This window comes from Lactuca sativa, chromosome 7 (genome assembly GCF_002870075.4).
Source record: "Lactuca sativa cultivar Salinas chromosome 7, Lsat_Salinas_v11, whole genome shotgun sequence".
Classification (NCBI taxonomy): domain Eukaryota; kingdom Viridiplantae; phylum Streptophyta; class Magnoliopsida; order Asterales; family Asteraceae; genus Lactuca; species Lactuca sativa.
The window spans coordinates 2617722-2637698 of NC_056629.2; the positions used below are offsets into that span (position 1 = coordinate 2617722).

At 36.3% G+C, this 19977-nt stretch overlaps 1 protein-coding gene across 2 annotated transcripts; it reads left to right on the top strand.

The window, feature by feature from the left end:
* Positions 1 to 12851: 12851 nt before the first annotated feature.
* On the top strand, positions 12852 to 16357 carry LOC111894552 (DEAD-box ATP-dependent RNA helicase 31). 2 transcript variants are annotated; one of them, XM_052765493.1, is made up of 9 exons: positions 12875 to 13059; positions 13133 to 14365; positions 14444 to 14499; positions 14613 to 15044; positions 15141 to 15227; positions 15308 to 15403; positions 15480 to 15695; positions 15758 to 15940; positions 16016 to 16357. In XM_052765493.1, exons 2-9 carry the CDS (start codon positions 13189 to 13191, stop codon positions 16241 to 16243), a joined length of 2475 nt encoding a protein of 824 aa, XP_052621453.1. In that variant the 5' UTR covers positions 12875 to 13059; positions 13133 to 13188; the 3' UTR covers positions 16244 to 16357. The 2 variants fall into 2 exon arrangements, with proteins under 2 accessions (XP_052621452.1, XP_052621453.1); XM_052765492.1 differs by having other exon boundaries at positions 12852 to 14365.
* Positions 16358 to 19977: the final 3620 nt, after the last annotated feature.

Sequence of the window (19977 nt, forward strand, 5' to 3'; positions counted from 1 at the left end):
TATAAAATGGCAGTTTAATAGGTGTCCACTCTCACCCACCGCTTCCCTAACTGGTGGAGGGTCGTTAGCCGAACGGGTTTGACAAGACATTAATTCTCAATAAAAGTATAATGAAAATTATAAAGTAACTAAACTTTTATTAAATCCCCAATCTTAATTACTTTAGGAAAAATGTGAATATGGTGTTATTCCATGAAATTGCACTTTGAACCTTGTTAAGTCGTTAGTGGAGCGTGTGTGGTTAACCGACACACTAATCTAGGAATGACAGTGTGTGGCAAAGGGTAGCTTGATGCTAATCATAGATCAATGGAGCATGTGTGGTTAACCGGCACATTGATTAGGTGGTTTGTAACATTAAGAGTATCTAGCACATTTGCATGGTTATTCACACCTTGTTTGTGATCCTCGGCATCCCAGTCACAAACTTGAAGGGCACAATCGAGATTTAAACATGCCATTGAAAAGTTCAACGAATCTCAAATGATCTAGGAATTTCAATCCATTTAAAACCTAATGGTCAATTTCGTTTTTTATTGTGGAAATTGGTAAATCGGCATTTACTTATGTTCAAATATTTTGCAATTGGATTACGGCATCCCTCTTTCGAATTGTAAAATATTGTGTTGGGTCCTAGCCTTAATATTTCATCTGGGTGTTATATTAAGGACTTAAATCAACTAACTTGAATTTCTCCCTTGTAGATGTCTAGTTCAGACAACTATGGTCTTCCTAAATCTTTTGGAAAAAGCTTTCCTTATAAAGATGATATTCCACAAGACGGCCGAGGTGAAATTAAATCCCTTTTTTGTGTTGTAGTGGAACTTCACTTCCTCCACCTCATCCAATTATTCTCCCTGGCCCACAAGTTCGAAGACTTGAAAAGTTCAAGGTCACTCAAGCCCTGTTGGATAGCAAACACCAGGATGAAAGGTCCGTGTGTGCACATTTCTTGGATATGAAGTCACACATGGACAGACTGGGAATGTTGGGTGTCGTGTTCCTAAGGAAGTTGGCCATTGACTGGGTTCTTCAGTCACTTCCCGAGTCATATAACTCAAGCAGTTATTTGGCGTAATGTTCAAACAAATTTGAATGGAAGATCTACCTCTCAAGATGACATGGGAAATGACATGGATATCCCATAAATGATTCCTTTTCCTAAAGGAAAGGAATTGGCCATGGTCAAAAGTTTTGATCATCAGGGAAAGGCCAAATCTGAGATTGTTCCATATTCCATTCCCAATAAACCTGTTTGTTTCTATTGCCAAGGAAAGGGACATTGGAATCGAAGTTGCCCTGACTACTTGGGAACTTTAGTCAAATTGTATGGTTCTACTTCAGGTAAGTCCACTATCTAACTCTATTAAGTTCTTGTTTGGAGATTATTAATACATGATGAAATGAAATTACATTTTGATGTTTTGTAGGATCAAAGAAAGGAAAGGAAGCTTAAAGGAAGAGCAAGTTGAATCTGGTCGCTGATCGGATTTTTGAGCTGTTGCTTAGGAGTTATGATAGATTGCTTAGGAAATATTTTGTAACATAGTTTTCATATGTAATTGCATTGTAAGGAAAAGTTTTTCCGCATTTTATAAATAAATAAAAATTTGATTTTATCTTGATTTATATTTATCTTTTCAATGGCATTTATGAAAAATTGATGTTTGTATGTTTCTAGCAATATTGGAAAAATGGATTTGATTTTATCATCTGTGGAAGTGTCAAAATTTACCAAATAAGGAAAGATTCTCATCACTCAAGATTCAATTGGATAGAAACTTGAAACCATGCAACATCTTTTGTATGATGAATGAGAATTTTCGTCTTTGGGAAATTAAGACTAATTCCTTGTTCACATGTATATAAGTCAAGTGAAGGACTAGGGGATTGGGTACACTGGGTGTGCGCTGGTCAGGTCCTCCACAAAGTTCGATAAGACTATCCGTCATGATTTACTAAAGTTTAGTAAATATGGGTATGCTTATAAGTTTAAGTATAATTTTGAATAATTGGAAAAGTTCAATGTATGGCAGAATGAATGAGAAGAATCAAATTAGATAGAAAGATAGAAGTTTCTCCAATCTGAAAAGATGGGAGAGCACTTGAGTATCATGTTTTATGATCATCTTAATGATTATCAAAACCACGTCACAATTGATTCTCTAAGGACATCTTAGTGCATTTGTATGGCTAAGAAGAGGAATCATGGATTGCTGAATTTGTTAAATCAATAAGATGAGTCATACTTCCTTCCAAAAACAATTCTTAGAGTCATACTCCAAGATTGTGCCTTGAGTGACACTAAATTAAGAAGGTTTATAACAATTATCAAATGTAGAGTAAAAATTTTTCTACTCTTGTACATTTGAAACTGGCAAGTTGTGATGTCTTGGTAAGGACAAAGACCAACTAAGACCAATTGTGTGAAGTGTTTATCTTGATAAGAATTCGCACTAACTCTTGAATATTTGTTTGTCAAGGAATGGTTCTTGACAGAAAATCTTATATGTCAAGAGGTCAGTGGGAGTCTTAAAGATCTTGACAAGTTTCAAGAACTAATTAAAAATAAAACCTATTGTTTATCGCTAGAACACGACTTGAGGTATGTGACCTATCGTGTTGACATATTCTTAAGTCTGTGCTCATTCCAGTTAAAGTTGACTACGCATGTGAGTTCTATGAGTTCTCAGTTGTTTGCATAACAACCTAGGAAGCAATGGTAGGCCCTTGAGCTGCCAGGTGGCAAGAAATTAAGATTGAACAAGTTCAGTCCATATAAATTTGGTTTTGTTACTAACCTTGTCTTGTGATTATGGTTATGAAAAATTCACATGGATAGGAACACATACACCATAAAAATCTAAGTGTCATAAGGTTTCTCTCCAATTCATGAAAATGATTGTGAGGAAACGCTTTCACTAAGTAGATTTTAAGGATAACAGTTGTGATATTTTCATTCTCAAATTCGATTATTATTACGACATCCCTCTTCGTAATTTGAATTAAGAGAAATGGCAAAAACTCTAAACATTTGAGACTTATTGTTGTAAGTTCTAAAATTGTTAAGACGCACATGTGAGCTATCTAAGGAAAGGTGTGTGGTTTGAGAAGCCTAGATAAAGTCTTATCGAAGCATCTCGTATCAGAAATCTGAACTTTGGTAATTAAAGTCAATAAGTATTGATTTCTAGAAGTCCAACTGATTTCTGGGTACATGTCAAAGCTAGTGGAAGCATAAGTGTTATGTAGGTAAGTTAATAATTATGCTATTGGGAGCATAATTATTATGGTAAGTTTTACAAGTTAGCAATGTTAATTATAGAAAATAGAAGTTTCAATTCGCAAAGTTGCAGGGTTTGAAAAGTTGTTTTGCTATAATTAAGGGAGAGGAATTTATACTTCATTTCAATTCTAAAAGCTTAGATTGAGTTTTAATCAAATTTAGTCAAGGACATATATGAATGTTATGTTGAAAAGATTCGACATAAGGAAATTTTATATGGAAATGTTTGATTGCGTTCTCAAATTCGATTATGATTACGACATCCCTCTTCATAGTTCGAATTGTGAGAACATGGCAAATAGAAATATTATAGCAAAAGACTAATCAAGTATCATGTCTTTATGTAAGACATTATGAATTGTGTCCCATATGCTTCGGGTATAGGATCGATTGCATATGTTGTAATATTCATGTGTTCTAATTTTCCAAATGCCTAGTGCATTAAGAGTGAAAAGGACTAGAACCGGTAATGACTAAAGTGATTAAACAACTGTTAAGGATAATCTAAGTTTCGCTAAGGATTAGTCGCTTTAAGACGGTTTGAAGTACAGTAATGGATGGACCATATTGACATTATTATGAACAGATAGGATTCTATTAATAATGAGTTGTCATATGGAATGTTTCCATATTGGGATTTGTATATTAAGAATAGATAAGAAAGCTAGTAACTTTTTGAAGGGTTTTGAGCATTCTAACACTCCTATGGTGTACATGCAACCCTAAATACCTTGGATCTATGTTTTCTCTATTATACATGAAAAGTTGAACTTTCCAATGTATTACACTAACTAGCATACAGTCATTGATACTTGGGTAATATAAACAAGTTAGAAGACATACCTTTTCATGTAGCTTGATTCCATGGAGCTTAAGAGCCTAGTGCCTCAAGTGTGACACCTCAAATGGTCCACACAACATCACCAACATCTTGGAATAACTTGAGAGAAAAGGTTCCTATGCTCAAATCGGCTAGCCCTCATGTGTACACACACTAGTGCCAATTTCTTTAGCCATGGGGTCCTTATATATGGTGGCTATTAGGGTTACACCATGTAGCTCATGTCTTTCCATATTCTTCATGCTCCATGGGTTAAAACCTTCATGGAGTATCCATGAGTTTATCCCAACATAAAGAAATATAGATCATAAGCCCACATATATAAGAATGAATGATTTACACAATCAATCCTCATATATTTAATTAGTCTCCTTTTGATCAGATACTTATTCCAAATTAATTCTTGATCAATACTAATTAAATAATATGATTTCAAATTAATATATTAGAACTTATAATATATTAACAAATCATAAATATTATTTTCTCACAAAAGTCTATCCAAATTATTCCGATGCCATGCAACCCAAATGGACCATGTCAATCAGGTCAAGTACATACCAATTATAGTTATGGACTTAGACACTAATCCAACACTTTTATGCAAGAAGGATGTTCAAAGGAATGTACTTTGAATTTGAGACTTCATTTCCACAGAATTATCTTGTAACAATTTCCAAAGGAATATTTTGTAATATCGTTGGTCAAGTCTCTGTGACTTTTGGTACCTAGACATTACAAAAGAATCATTGCATGATAGTTTAGAATATAACACTTTCTAGTAGTGACAAGAATTTGGAATTCTTGCACTTGCAATAAGGATTTGGATTTGTCAAATGAGCATCATTGGAAAATTTTCAATTGATCTATTTCACAAAAGAAATGACCATAGACAAACATAGTGTGCATGCTTGGAGCATGGCATAGCTATTGTTTTAATTCAAGTATTAAGTTGATTAATCGAAACATTATATACAATGAATAATGTGTAATCAATATGGTGATTAAATAAAAGGTGTTTTATTTATATTCATAAGTTCTGAGACCATATTGGATTCGATTATTCTTGTGTTTCACTTTGCATGTTTTGACTTCCTGAATAACTAGGTTATTCAAACCATCCACAGTCAATCATAATTTGGAAGTAGGTATTGAGGCAAGACTGTCATGAATGGGTCTGTAGATTTGTCTAAAGGCGTTTAGGCATAACACAAGTTAGCTGCAGTGTTCATGAGTACTTCTGGAATAAGATTCGAGTATTGGATTCATGTAGTTGCAAGTCGATTTCACATTGACATACGTAAACGCACCAGTAACTTGGTGTTATAAAAGCGCTATCTATGGGCCCCTCGATGATTTGCAACTACAACTCACATTGACTTATGTAAACGGAGACATGTGAGTTGTAATTGCAAGTCGGTTGTGTTTGATTTGATGAGTAAGTACAAGCAAGAATTTGAGTCGAAGTTTATCTGTTCCTTTTACCCCATGTGGATAAAAACGATATTTGTGGACCCCTCGATGATTTAATGATGATACCCGAAGCGTTTGGCCAAGTCTGGACTGATTTGATCTGTTCAATTAGTCAGTCGTCATAAATCGGAAATCGGGAAACAACAGATGGACAGAGAGAATGATTAAAATTCATGTCTTAATCCATATGATATATAGAATGGAGGAATATATGATCCCTTATCAAATGGACGCGTCATTGATTAGGTCAAAGTTCGACATCGGCTTTTAAGAGCTACGATTGCTAGTCGGTTGTGGAGTTGTACTTGCAATAATAGTTATTAGACTTATCCAAGTGGGAGAGTGTTGGATTAGGTGTCTAAGCCCATAACTATAATTGGTATGTACTTGACTCGAGAGTAACATGATCCATTTGGGTTGCATATCACCAGGACAATTTGATAGGATGGACTTTTGAGAAGAGGTTATTTATGATTTGTTAATATATTATACGTTCTAATATATTAATATGAAATCATATGATTTAATTGGTATTGATCAAGAATTAATTTGGAATTAATTTTATGATCAAAAGATACTAATTAAATATATGGGGATTGATTGTGTAAATCAATGATTCTTATAATGTGGGCCAATGATTCATAGTTCTTCAAGTTGGGCTAAACCAATGTCATAACCCATGGATAGTCCATGGAAGTTTAAACCCATGGAGCATAAGGAATATGGAAGGTCATGCACATTAGGGTTTACATGGTGTAACCCTAATCTTGTCTGTCACACCCCCAAATCGGAACAACGGAAACGTTCGGGGGCAGAGGACGTCATATGTAGTATCACAACACATGCATCATAGTAATCAAAGTAACAAACAACCACTACATTAAAATTAAAGTGTTTACAATGTATGTGATTCACAAAATATTGACTCCAAAAGTAAATAACAAAACAAGACATGAAGCTACTATACTCCATCTTCTGAATCCCAGTGCGCGTACATGTCTACTAGTTCCCCTGAGAATACAAGTTATTTTGAAAGAGTATATCAACATTTAAGCTAGTGAGTTCATAAGTATTTTAGTTATGAAAAGTAAATTGTAAGTTCTTTAAAAAAGTTCGTCTGTTCCTCCAGAAAATCCTATATTTTCTGATATGGTGAATGATAAGTAAAAATGACTCTACAATTCCTTCTAAGAGTACTAAATGGATACAAGTTATATACAATCCAGAGTAAACTGACAATCGATTGTGTGAATCTGCCCTAAGTCCACAACCAAACAAGGATCAGGAAATGAGGTGGAAGTCATACATCCCATTGTTTGTTAGATCTTCATTTTATATAACCCTGGCGTATTCATTTGGTACTTACGGAGTTAACTGCAATAGTTCTTTATATTTGAAGAATATATTCCTTAAGAAAATCATATATTTCCTTTAGTAAAATGGTAACCACAATAGTTCCTTCTATAATCACTTAGTTTATACTAGTTATATATAATCTAATATCGAACGGACAGATAAATGTGTGAATCTGCCTTAAGCCCACAACCAAACAAGGAACAGTAAGTAAGGCGGAAAGCACACATTCCACTGTCTATCGGATATTAATTATATATAACCCTGATGTATAAGCTAATGTATTATAAAATTAGCCATTTAAGGTCCTGTAAGTTATACTGGTTTAATAATGTGTATCAAACCTTTTACAGATAAGTTTCTAGTTTCACCTACTTAATGTTCTATCCGAAAAGTATGTTTTTGTACTAGAAAGCGGTATACTGAATTTGTATGCTATGACCTGACCCATACCTGTTACTCCCTATGATTACTTGGTGTATACAGGATATATATATATATATATATATATATATATATATATATATATATATATAGCTAAGATCGAATATATAGTAGACTGTGTGAATATGCTCTAAGCCCACAACCAAACAAGGAACAGGAAATGAAGCGGAAAGCACACATCCTACTGCCTTTCAGATCCGATTAATATATATCCTTAATGTATCTACCGAGGAATCACAAAGTTAGCATTATAGCCCCCCTTTAATTCATAACTGAATTTACCAAGACCCGACTGTTTTGTTTGTTTGTTCTCTTGTAAGAACGTATGTTATCCCAAGTTTATGACTATCCTTACTAGAAAATAGTTTGCATTACCTTTTATGTGAGAGTATCACTATATGAATGTAATGGGAAAATAAAAGTGTACAATAATGTTGTATAAAATAACTATTGAAACACTAACTACCTTAAAACCAATTTGTTAATTAAGATTAAAATGTGATGAGGTTATAACCATGCTTGATTTGACTAGTATGAAACACGATGATCTAAAGACGTCAAAAATGGTATGACATTTGTCACCCGTAGACCTGCAGGTCCCATTGTAGCTAGCAACAAGGTATGGGATGTCAATCCCGTATAGATCTATACACAAACTCACACTCTCCCTCCAGGAGACTTTGGTTACAAAACATGACACAACAAGTATATTGCTATTCCATGAAGTAGTGGTTTCACATTATTGTTATCTTGTTCTTGTTATAGTATGTTCCTTCCTGTTCTAGTTATAGTATGTTCTGAACCCCTAAACTATACCTATTATAGTTTACTAGTATGTTTTGAACTGTCCATGATTTGTATAAAAGACTCAATTATCTACTGAGTTATGTATGTACTTTAAAAACGGAGTATTATATACAACAATGTAACATCTTTTAAAAAGAGTTTTTGAATATATTTGATCACTTACAAAAGCATAATAAATCCTTCAATGTGATGGTTATCACAAGTAAATATTAACACAATGCTATTGTGTTCAACTTGTATCCCCCCTAAAAACATTTAAAACATTTAAAACATTGATTATAGGGATATGAACTCACCTTATGTAGGTGATTTAACTGAAGATTCGAATAAGGATGATAAGTTCCACGAATGAAGTCTCGAGGCACAAACGAGTCCTAAATGACATATATTGATACATATAGGCAAGTAATTAGTGAATCTAACTACAAAGGTGATTGGGAAACAACCTAGGATGCAAGAATAACTCACCAAAAGAGTGCTAGAATCAAGTTAGGAGGTTGAAGGGGTGTTCACGGCCCAATCAAGGAGGTTCACGGTTGGGCTTGAATGGTTCACGGCCCAATGGAGGTTCACGGCCCAATATTGAAGAATGGTTCACGACCCACTTGAGGTTCACGACCCAAATGATGATGGTTCACAACACAAATAATGAACACATGAAGGGTTCACGGCCCAAACTTGAAGATCTTTGAGGAAAAGTGATGTAAAGATGATGAATCAAGATGGAAAGGTAAGGGCTTTCAAGGAACAACAAGAAGGTATGAGACACTTATGTTTTGGGGGTGAAACAAGAGCCTTTGTTGGATGATACTTGAGAGAATTTGAGAGGTTTACGGCCAAGGATGGAAGAAATTGTAACGCCCGTAGATCCGGGCTAGTCAATTTAGAGGCAATAAGTGTCGAAAACGACTTTTCGGAAAAATATTATTTATAATAAATAGTATTAACCAAGTTGTAGAATATGTCTCAAGGTTTCTGTACATATAAATAATGCCAAAATCCGAGTTATAACGAAGAAGTTATGACACGTCGAAGTTTTACGGCAAAACCGGCACGACACCGGGAAGCGTAAATAGTAAATTTAGTATGGAGCGACTTTTAGCCTTAGCAATCTAAATGAAAGTTGTAGTATATGTTAAACCAAGAACATACAAAAAAAGAACGCCCAAATCTGACTTCGTATGAGGAAGTTATGATTTTTCTAAGATTCGGCTTAACAATGCACGTCCCGAAACTCGAATTTTAGTTTGAGCGGTTTTTGGCTTGCGCGACCTAAATGAGAGTTGAAGATCTCATTAATAGGATCTCAACGGTAAAAAGATAGACGAAAACGGAGTCCATATGAAGAAGTTACGAATTCTTCGCGGTCATTTAACAGTCTAGACGCCTCCTACTGTTAAATTTGAGATCGGTCTAGAATTAGCCGACGGAGTCTAAATGAAAGTTGTAGATCTTGATTTTACCTACGCGTTGAAAAAAAGAACGTCGAAAACGGAGCTCGTATGCGAGAGTTATGATTTTTCTAAGTTTGAAGGCTGATACGCGATAGAGGGTGACGTGGCACCACCAGAAGGCTGCCACATGCCCCAACTCGGCGAGTCCATCATTCAGCACCCCTATAAATAGAGGTGTTGGGTTCCCTCACTTCCTCACACCTTCAAACCCTTCTTTCTTTCTCTAGTTTCTCTCTCTAAACCCCCTACCCCCCCCCCTAAAGTCTAGGTAAACCTCCCTAGCACCCGAAGGAAGCCCCGAGGCTCCCAAAGTCCAGAGAAAAGAGCCTTTCGGCTTGGGAAAGCTGCTCCAGCGAAGCCCAGTTTTCGAGAAAACCCACTGTAAGTGAGATACGCCTAACCTATCTTTAGTATAGCTCATGTTTCATTATAGTAATGTTATTAGGTCCTTAAAATAATTATTTGGGCTATTATTATGAGTTATATAAGTATCGTTTAACGCTTATATAACAATAATAATAGTCAGACTATTAATTTGTCGCGGTTATCGTTAGACTAAACCCTAGTGGTATTGATACTAGGTTTTATCGAAGGAAAAATTGTTTTGAGAGTATCGAAGCGCTGTCTGAGTGCTAAGTCACCACCTTTCAAGTGAGTGCATAGTCCCTTTCATGAACATGATTTTAATACAAGTATTGACTGAAGTATTAATTATATGTTTATGTGTGAGTTAATTGATGTTGCCTAAAATACGTGTTAAAGAACATACCTGATTATATATGATAATTTAGGATAAAGAGTAGACCTAAATTAATTATGAGGAATATTGGGTAGTATTTTCTTACGAGTACAAGTGAGTTATACTCAGAGAATAGAACTTTAGTATATGTTATTTATCCGGGAGCATGGATTAGACATAGTCATCCGTCCTTAGTCCGGGAGTATGGATTAAGACATAGTCATCCGTCCTTAGTCCGGGAGTATGGATTAAGACATAGTCATTCGTCCCTAGTCCGAGAGTATGGATTAGTTACAATTTTTTGTCATTAATCCGGGAGTATGGATTAGACATTCATCCCTAGTCCGAGAGTATGGATTAGGTAAAGTCGTTCATTTCTAATCCGGGAGTATGGATTAGGTAAAACGGTTAATCTTAGGTTTGAGAGTATGGATAGTCTCGTTGTGCGGATCTACGGGGTGGGATAAGAGTTGCTTACACATATATGGTGAAACTGTATGTTTTATGAGTTCTAAATTATATATATGATATAACATTGTGGGATTGAAATCCCTATGTACTCACCAGGTTTCCCAACCTGACCCATTCAGTTTATTTATATCACAAGTGTCGATATGAAGTGACATTACACTGAGAGATTAAGGAGATATAGATCACTAGTGTAAATGAATGTAAGTTCTGTTTATGTTTATGTTTCTGTATTGACGATGACATCCCAAACGTTTTAAAATGAATAAAATATGTTTTTTCGAAAATGTTTTGATAACGTATTTATCGTGTTTTCTGGGAACACATTTCGCAACATTTTTATGAAAAGAAGTACTCTGATTTTTACAAAGCATAAACAAAATCGGTCTTTCTGGGCTTGGAAAATGGGGATGTCACAGAAATGAGGAATAAATGAAAGTAAGGTACATATATGGAGAGGGGTTCACGACTACACTTGGGTTCATGGCCATGAACACCCTTTGATGGGTTTTCTGGTTCGATCGCATTCCTCTAATCATAAGCTAACATTTCTCAACATCCAATCCTTAAGTGTACTAGACTTAGAACTCATTAAAATGACCCTTAACAAGGCTAAAAGGTAATAGAAACAAGTATGACTTTTGATTGATTGGATTGACTTTACAAGATAGAAATTTACGGGTTGTCATATCGTCACATTATATAAGAAGCCCCTTAGCATCCAAAATGGTGCACTAGTGTTCTTGGAGTTCTATGAGCTGATTTATGTGTACAAGATACTCTCTCAAAAGTCATCCTTTGTCCTAGGTGTGTCGTGAACCATTTGAGGTGCAAAATTTGGGGCACTGAGTTCTTAAAGGCCAAAACTACAAGCTACAACAAAGAGGTAACTCTATAACTCTATTTTATGTTGTTTATGTCAATTGTATGCTAGTTGTAAACTTAATGCTTTGGAAACAATATTGCATGTATAATTAGAGAAAACATAAATCCAAAACATTTAGGGTTGTATGTGCACCATAAGATGTTGTAGTATACCAAAAACCCTTCAATTATATTATTATTTAAACATATTTAAGGTTATATAATCTTTTTGTAATATATCTAAGGGTTTCAAAAACCATATAAAAGTTAACAGCCGATAAACCATAATTAAACAATAAAAATTAACACACTTTAAATATATAAAAATACAAATACTCCGAAATGACAGTCCAAAATGTTGCTTCTGGGTTTCAAACTTCACTTAGAAAGGAGTAAACCACATTGTTCCGGACAAAATAATTATTTTTATCTAAAAACATTAATTATTTATATTAAAAAAAATATTTATATCTTTTAAAACCCGCTATTTTTGTAAAAAAAAAGACTTTAAAACGATAACTATTCAATAGGTATAGTAAAACCTCTATAAATTAATAATGTTGGGACTTAGACATTTTATTAATTTAGCAAGATATTATTATATCGATAAATAAGTTAATAAATTATTAATTTAAAGAGTTTGCTTATATTCGTGAGCAACTATCAAATTAATGCATCGACCTTCAAAATTTTCATGTCCATTCACTTTACCTATTTGAATAAAATGTCTAATGATAAATTTTAAAATCATATCAACTATAACTTCTAAATACAATTGAGAAATGTAAAGATGAACTCAATATAGATTTGAAGTTCATAAAAAAAAACAAATGATTATAGATTATTTTTTACTAGATAATTCTAGAATTTTAGAATATTTTAGTAATTATTAATTTATAGTTTCGTTGGGAACAATATATTTACATTGGGATTTTAAAAAAAATATTATTTTATTATTTTATGGTTTAATTTTTTACTACTCTAAAGTTGGAATGAGACATATTATTAATTTTATAGAGTTTATTAGTTTATGGAATATTAAATTAAATTATAAAATTAAATTATAGTGGTGTATATGTGTATCATATCGTTCTACAACACCCCACACTGCACCCTATAACTAACCTTATCTTGCATCATTTGCAATCTTAAACCCTCTTTCAGAGGGCCCTAAAACCCCATTCACACCTTATCTCCGTCGCTTCTACAAGTTCTCCGGACACAACAGCTACCTCTTTACGGCAATTCCGGTTTCCATTTCCGCCGTAGCATGCCAGTAAAACTCCTTTCGGTGCCAGACCTCCATCTGCTGAACTGTTCTTCACTCCCGGTAACTCTTATCACCATGAAAGCCAACCCCTCATTATCCAGGGCCAGCCCTTTTCTCACTCGTGCTTTTTCAGATAGACTAAAGTACCAATCTCTATCATCCTCCAACAACGTAGGGTTTCCGAAATTGATGACAACTCCCCAGCTGGAATTACATATTTCTACTAGAGTTTCGAACCACGGTTCTGAAATTAGGGCTACTAAGAGCTTAATTGAGGATGAATCTGATCTTAGTGATTGGTTTAGCGAGTCTGGCTCGTTTAAGAAAAGGCAGTTTTATGGCGAGAGCGATGATGGGAGGAGTAGTGATAGAGGAGGAAGGGGTGGTTCAGCTGTAAATAGAAGATCTGATGATTATAATGGAGGATATCGCGGAGGTGGAAATAGGGATTCTTTCGATGGTAGCTCAAGAGGAGGTGGCTATAGGGGTTCTTTCGGAGGTAGCTCAAGAGGAGGTGGCGATAGGGGTTCTTTCAGTGGTAACTCAAGAGGGGGTGGCTCGAGAGGAGGTAGCAATAGGGGTTCTTTTGGTGGAAGCTCGAGAGGAGGTGGCAATAGGGGTTCTTTTAGTGGTAGCTCAAGAGGAGGTGGAAGCAGGAGTTCTTTCGGTACCAGTCCAAGAGGTGGACTTAGGAGTTCATTTGGTGGTAGTTCAAGAGGAAATGGGCGTTTTGGTGGTGAATTTGGAAGCAGGGATGAAGAGTTTAGGTCTAGGAGGGAGAATAGGTTTGAAGGAGGGAGAGGGCCAAGTAGTTCAACAGGGAGATATGCGGGAGAAGTAGAGAGGAGAAATGGTGGTGTCTCTCGTGATTCAAATAAGGGGAAGGAAACTTGGGGTTCATTTGATTCCTTTTCTAAAGGAAAAGAGCCATATGTGCGTGATACCGAGAGAGAAGATGATCGATTTGTTTCGAATAGAAGAGATGATAGTTTCAGTGGCAATGGTAGAGGAAGAGGTCGTGGTGGGGGAGTAAGGACAGGTGTCCAAAGCATGGGAAGAGGAAGTTTAATGATTTCGGAGGATGAAACAAAATTAACCGACAGCTTTACAGAATTGAGCAGTGATGAAGAAGAAGAAGAAGATGAGGATTTTGAGGATGATGGGCATTCCATGTCTGGACTGAAGATTGAAGATTCCGCAAGCCCAAGAGTTGTAACTGATGATGCAACAGCAAGTGAATCTTATCTAAGTGAGACCAGGTTTGATGAATGTTCTGTTTCACCATTGTCTCTGAAAGCAATCAAGGATGCTGGGTATGAGAAGATGACCATCGTACAGGAGGCGACACTTCCTGTCATTCTCAAAGGTTTGTGCATAACACTAGTACTGGTGTGGGATTCATTCAAACTTTCAGTAATTTGATTTCTGTCTCCTTTTTCTGCAGGGAAGGATGTGCTGGCCAAGGCTAGGACAGGCACTGGAAAAACTGTTGCATTTTTGGTAATACACTGTTTCCCAATTACCTTTTTCTTTTCTTAAAAAAGTTAATAATTATTTGAAATATATATATATATATATATATATATATATATATATATATATATATATATCAGCTCCCATCAATTGAAGTGGTTGTGAAGTTGGCACCTGTTGGGCGTGACGAGAAGTGGCCTCCAATTGTAGTCCTTGTGATATGTCCAACCAGAGAGCTTGCAAATCAGGCTGCAATGGAGGCTAATAAGCTCTTGAAATACCATCCTTCCGTGGGTGTTCAAGTTGTGATCGGAGGCACGAGACTTGCTACAGAACAAAGACGCATCCAGGCAAACCCGTGTCAGATCCTTGTGGCGACACCTGGAAGGCTGAAAGATCATATCATGAATACATCCGGATTTGCCACACGGATCATGGGAGTCAAGGTTCTGGTTCTTGATGAAGCCGATCACCTACTGGACATGGGATTCCGTAAAGACATCGAGACCATCATAGCAGCTGTGCCCAAACAGAGACAGACGCTTCTTTTTTCAGCCACTGTCCCACCTGAGGTTTCTTTCTTTCTTTCTTTTTTCACATTTCTTGCAAAACAAGCAAACTTAATAGTAATAAGTATTAAGTAATTTTTTTGATTGATTGATGTCAAGGTTCGTCAAATCTGTCATGTTGCTTTGAAAAGAGATCATGAATATATCAATGCAGTCGAAGAAGGTGGCGAAGAGACGCATACACAGGTAGGTACCAATTCCAATACCATGGCATTAATTTAGTATCAATGTGTTAAACTGTGTTTTTTAAATACTGTATTATCAAGGTCCAACAAAAATATCTAGTTGCTCCATTGGACAAGCAGTATTCCCTGCTGTACGCCCTTCTGAAAGATCATATAGCAGATGACGGTGATTATAAGGTATGCATGTTTTGCATCGTAACATTTTTTAATTTTGAATGTTGATACATGATGATGATTTGATAATTGGTTGCAGGTTCTTGTGTTTTGCACGACTGCCATGGTGACGAAATTGGTGGCAGAGCTGCTTAGTCAGCTGAAGTTAAATGTGCGGGAAATACATTCTAGAAAGTCCCAAAGTTACAGGACTCAGGTTTCTGATGAATTCCGGAGATCAAAGGGTCTTATTCTGGTAACTTCAGATGTGTCTGCACGTGGAGTTGATTATCCAGATGTGACACTTGTGATTCAGGTAGGTATTATGTGGCAGTGTGTTATTGTATATATATATTATTAAAATGATGTTGCATGCAGATTGGGCTTCCAGCTGATAAAGCTCAGTACATACACCGGCTTGGAAGAACAGGGCGGAAAGGTAAGGAAGGGGAAGGGATATTGTTGGTAGCACCATGGGAAGAATTCTTCTTGTCCACCCTTAGGGATTTGCCAATTTCAAAAGCCCAGCTGCCTCTGCTGGATCCAGACACAAACAAAAAGGTCTGTCTCATGTTTTATTTCTCTCTCATAGAAAGCCTAAATTTGGTGTTTGTGTATTAACAATTATGGTGGTAGGTGGAGAGAGCATTGTCGTATGTGGAGATGAAAAATAAAGAATCTGCATACCAGGCATGGCTCGGGTATTACAACTCCAATAAGACGGTTGGTAAGGATAAACAAAGGCTTGTGGAGCTGGCAAATGAGTTCAGTAGAAGCATGGGACTTGATGTTCCACCATCAATTTCCAGACTTGTTCTTGGTAAAATGGGACTCAAGAATGTTCCTGGTTTACGCACCAAGTAGTACCCTACTTACTAATTATAAACAACACCTATCTATAAAGTTCGTCTTTTTTATAGGCTTTTGTTTTCGCAAGAAATATTCAAATTCTATCTGAATCAACAAACCGTTCATTTCTGTGACTGTAATTGTAAATTACTTCCTGTTCTTTCTTTTTATGTTGTCATCCTGTATTTTGGTGAAATACCACGAGTTTATCAATAGGCAGGTCACCAAGTGTGTGTGTGTATTCTATAGTCATGGCAAACGAGCCTTGTTGAACAGTTAAAATATTAAACAGGTCAAGTGAGAGCTGGATCTTAACCTCAAACGTTTAATGATTGCGTCATGTTAATCCGTTTTCATGTTGTATTAGCGGCTAAATGTGATGTGTCGTGGTTGGGTAAAACATTTAACATGTTGAAAGTTTAAGAGGTGAAAAACAGAAAGAGCAAGTGTTTGGGAGGCAAAGTTCAAAGTAAGTTTTTTGGGCAAAGTGGAAAAAGTAAGAATTGGCTAGGCATAGAAGAGGTGCAAGGTCATAAAGAGGATGTGGAGTGGCCAAGTTCGACTCCTAAGGGGGTGTTTGTGATTGCGATTGAAAAATGCTTATTTGTTTATTGGGTTTTTGAAAAGCTAATAAGCCAAAAAAAATGTTTGACAAACTCAAAAGCACTTTTCAAAATAACTTTTCCATAAGCTTCAATAAGCACTTTTTAATAAACATGTAAAAGCTTATGACTTTTCAGCTAAAATAACTTCAAAAACACTTTTTAAGCCAAACATTTTTTAACTTATTGGCTTATTGACTTTTTCACTATAAATGCTTATCAAAACACTTTTTAAAAAACTCTTTTTACCACCACTATAAGCAAACAAACACTTTTATCTAAAAACACTTTTCTAGTTAAAAAAGCACTTCCAACCACCTCTAAGTATTGAAAGAGAAATGAAAATCTTGCATGTAAATAAAAAAGTTATTTTCAAGTTGAACTTCTTGACTCTAATTTTACCTGTTTAATTAACCAGGTTGATACCTAAACCTATTTATTTCGTATCATGTCAATCTTTGTAACAGAAAACCAATCTTGTACTTTGAGAGAGTTGAGTTTAGTGGAGTTAAAACTTCATAGGGCAGCAGCCGACAACAAAAAAAAATCAAGAAAAGTGACTTCATATCCTCACCTCTCCTCCCCTTGTTGAACATCATATCATATCAAATCATAGTTATGCGTATACATATGACAAAACCACAACACAGAGCATGCCACCATCAAATCAAAAATTCATTCTCCCCATATGCTTATAGTTGTAGACCAACCAATATAGTAGAGTAGAGCATATGGCTCATCCTTCATTCACACCATGACGTGCTTACTTTCTCTCATTATCATCCTTCATCTATTCTACATTGGCTTGCATGAACAACCAAACCAAACCAACTGAAATGGCAAAATGACAATCATACCCTTCTGTCATACATTAGCAATGGAGGAGAAACTTCAAGTTCCAATATGACAAAGTGACAATAAGTTGAAGCACAAGAATTAAATTACCTTTGATGATGCGATGACGAGGACAATTGTAACACTTGGTTCTGAAAGTGTTCCGTTGCTAGGGGTTACGACCCAATCATCAATTTTCATAAGGGTTTGGGCCTCGGGAAAGAGAGGATTTGGCCCATTGTAGATGTGGGTGTTAGGGTATACGGGATCCAAGTGGTTGATTGTGTCTTCGAAGGCCAAGGGTATAATCATAATTTGACACCTCGGTCTTCTAGGGATTTTGGGTTCTTGTTCGAGAAGTTTTTAGGTAATTAGGAGTTGTTAGAAGAGTAGGGCTTCTCGTCACCTTTTTGTGGATATAAAGTTCATCGGAAACGGACTTAGAACGAAGAAGTTATAGCACTTTGAAGGTTTTGACAAATTTAGCCCCTAAAGGGAATGTTTGGTAGATAAGTCCCATGCATGCAAGGGATGCATGCACGTGTCCGGATGGGAACGCCCAATGTAAGCTAGGTTATTCCGAGCGTATAAAGTTGCATGGTCGCGGGTGGTTTGTGAGTACGTCGGGCGTACTAAGAGGTACGCAGGGTGTACTCCATTCAGACGAAAACCCTAAATTTTAGGGTATGACACTATAAAAAGAACAATATGTCTCAAAGACTAGCCTCCCTCTTACCCTAAAGCAGCTACTACGAAACCGTAATCCATACTTGAGTGATTATGGAGCTTGGAAGGCCATTAGAAGAGTATTTTGGTGCTTTTGATGAAGGTGTTCATTCTTGAAGACTTTTTGGAGAAGATAGAGCTTTTAGATCCAGAACTACACCAACTTTTGGTTCTCATTTGAGGTATAAGTCTTAAACTTGGTGGTTATTCTATTATATCTCTTTTAGGATGGAGTTTATGTCCCAAGGGGTCACCCATCCCGGTACTACTCCCGCCCGAGCACGCTTAACTACAGAGTTCTTATGGGATCTGCTGCCCTCACGGCTTTAAAACGCATTGTGATAGGGAATGTATCCACACCCCATATAAGGAATGCTTAGTTCTCCTTCACAGCCGATGTGGGATCAGATCTAACCCACTTTCACCCCCCATTATAGGGTTCGACGTCCCCGTCGAACACATCGACTTGTGCCCTGGCTTTGATACCATTTGTAACATCGCCCTCTGGCACGTATCACAATATTGTCCGCTTTGGGCCACTCGGCACGAGGACTTCCCAGGGGGTCACCCATCCTCGTATGACTCCCGCCCGAGCACGCTTAACTGCAGAGTTCTTATTGGATCTGCTGTTGAATTAGTGTCTAAGTCCATAACTATTTTGGTATGTACTTGACCCGATTATGAGCATGGTCCTTTTGGGTTGCCTTCACCATAGTAATATGTAGGATGATTTAAGGAGAGAAAGGTTTAAATATGATTTATTAATATATTATGAGAATAATATATTAAAGGAGAAATCATATTGTTTAATTAGTATTAGTCAATAATTATTTGATAATTAATTTTGTGGCTAAAAGAGATTAATTAAATTTAGGGGACTGGACTGCAATTATTGGATAATTGAGTTATTGGGCTAAGGAATGCTAAAGGAATAAGGGGTGAACGAAATTATGATGGAAGCCCATCATATTTTCGTCCATAGCCTTATCTAGAAGGTTTCATGGGATGCTTAGAGTTTAAGCTGTCCATTAGGGTTTTGACTAAAACCCTAGCAACCCACACAAGTATATGAAGGACCCCTTAGGCCCCAAAAACGTGTGGAACTGATTCTCTAGGGTTTCTAGTCGTTTTTGGGCAACCTCCTTTCTTCTCCTCTTCATCCAAGTTGTATATGGTGTTTGTGACTCTATTAGAGGTGCAACACTTGAGTCACTAAGCTTTTAAAGCCAATCCAAGCAAGGAATTGATTGTTATTGCTATATAACAATAAAAGGTAATTCTCTAAACCCTAATTCAGTTTATAACATGTTAGATGTAAGTTTATTAGTCTTGGATTCAAAGCATGTACAATAGAGAAACCTAGATCCAAGCATTAGGGTTTGTATGAGCACATAAGATTGTTTCTTATGCATAAAACCCATCAGTGGTATCAGAGACTTGATTGGTTTCAGTTGTATGTGATGCTTAACTGTTTTGTTTGCTTAAAATCGAGTTTTTTTGCCTCTGCCCGACACAACTCGGCGAGTCAATATCTGGACTTGGCGAGTTGGCCCTACTCGGCGAGTCAGTTCGTCAGGCAGAGGGTAT

Excerpts from the sequence above, each read along its gene's own strand:
- LOC111894552 (XM_052765492.1), top strand. The coding sequence starts at position 13,000 with ATGCCAGTAAAACTCCTTTCGGTGCCAGACCTCCATCTGCTGAACTGT. Across the intron at positions 15,045-15,140 it reads CAGCCACTGTCCCACCTGAG|GTTCGTCAAATCTGTCATGT; the intron begins GTTTCTTTCTTT and ends ATTGATGTCAAG. Across the intron at positions 15,404-15,479 it reads CAGATGACGGTGATTATAAG|GTTCTTGTGTTTTGCACGAC; the intron begins GTATGCATGTTT and ends AATTGGTTGCAG.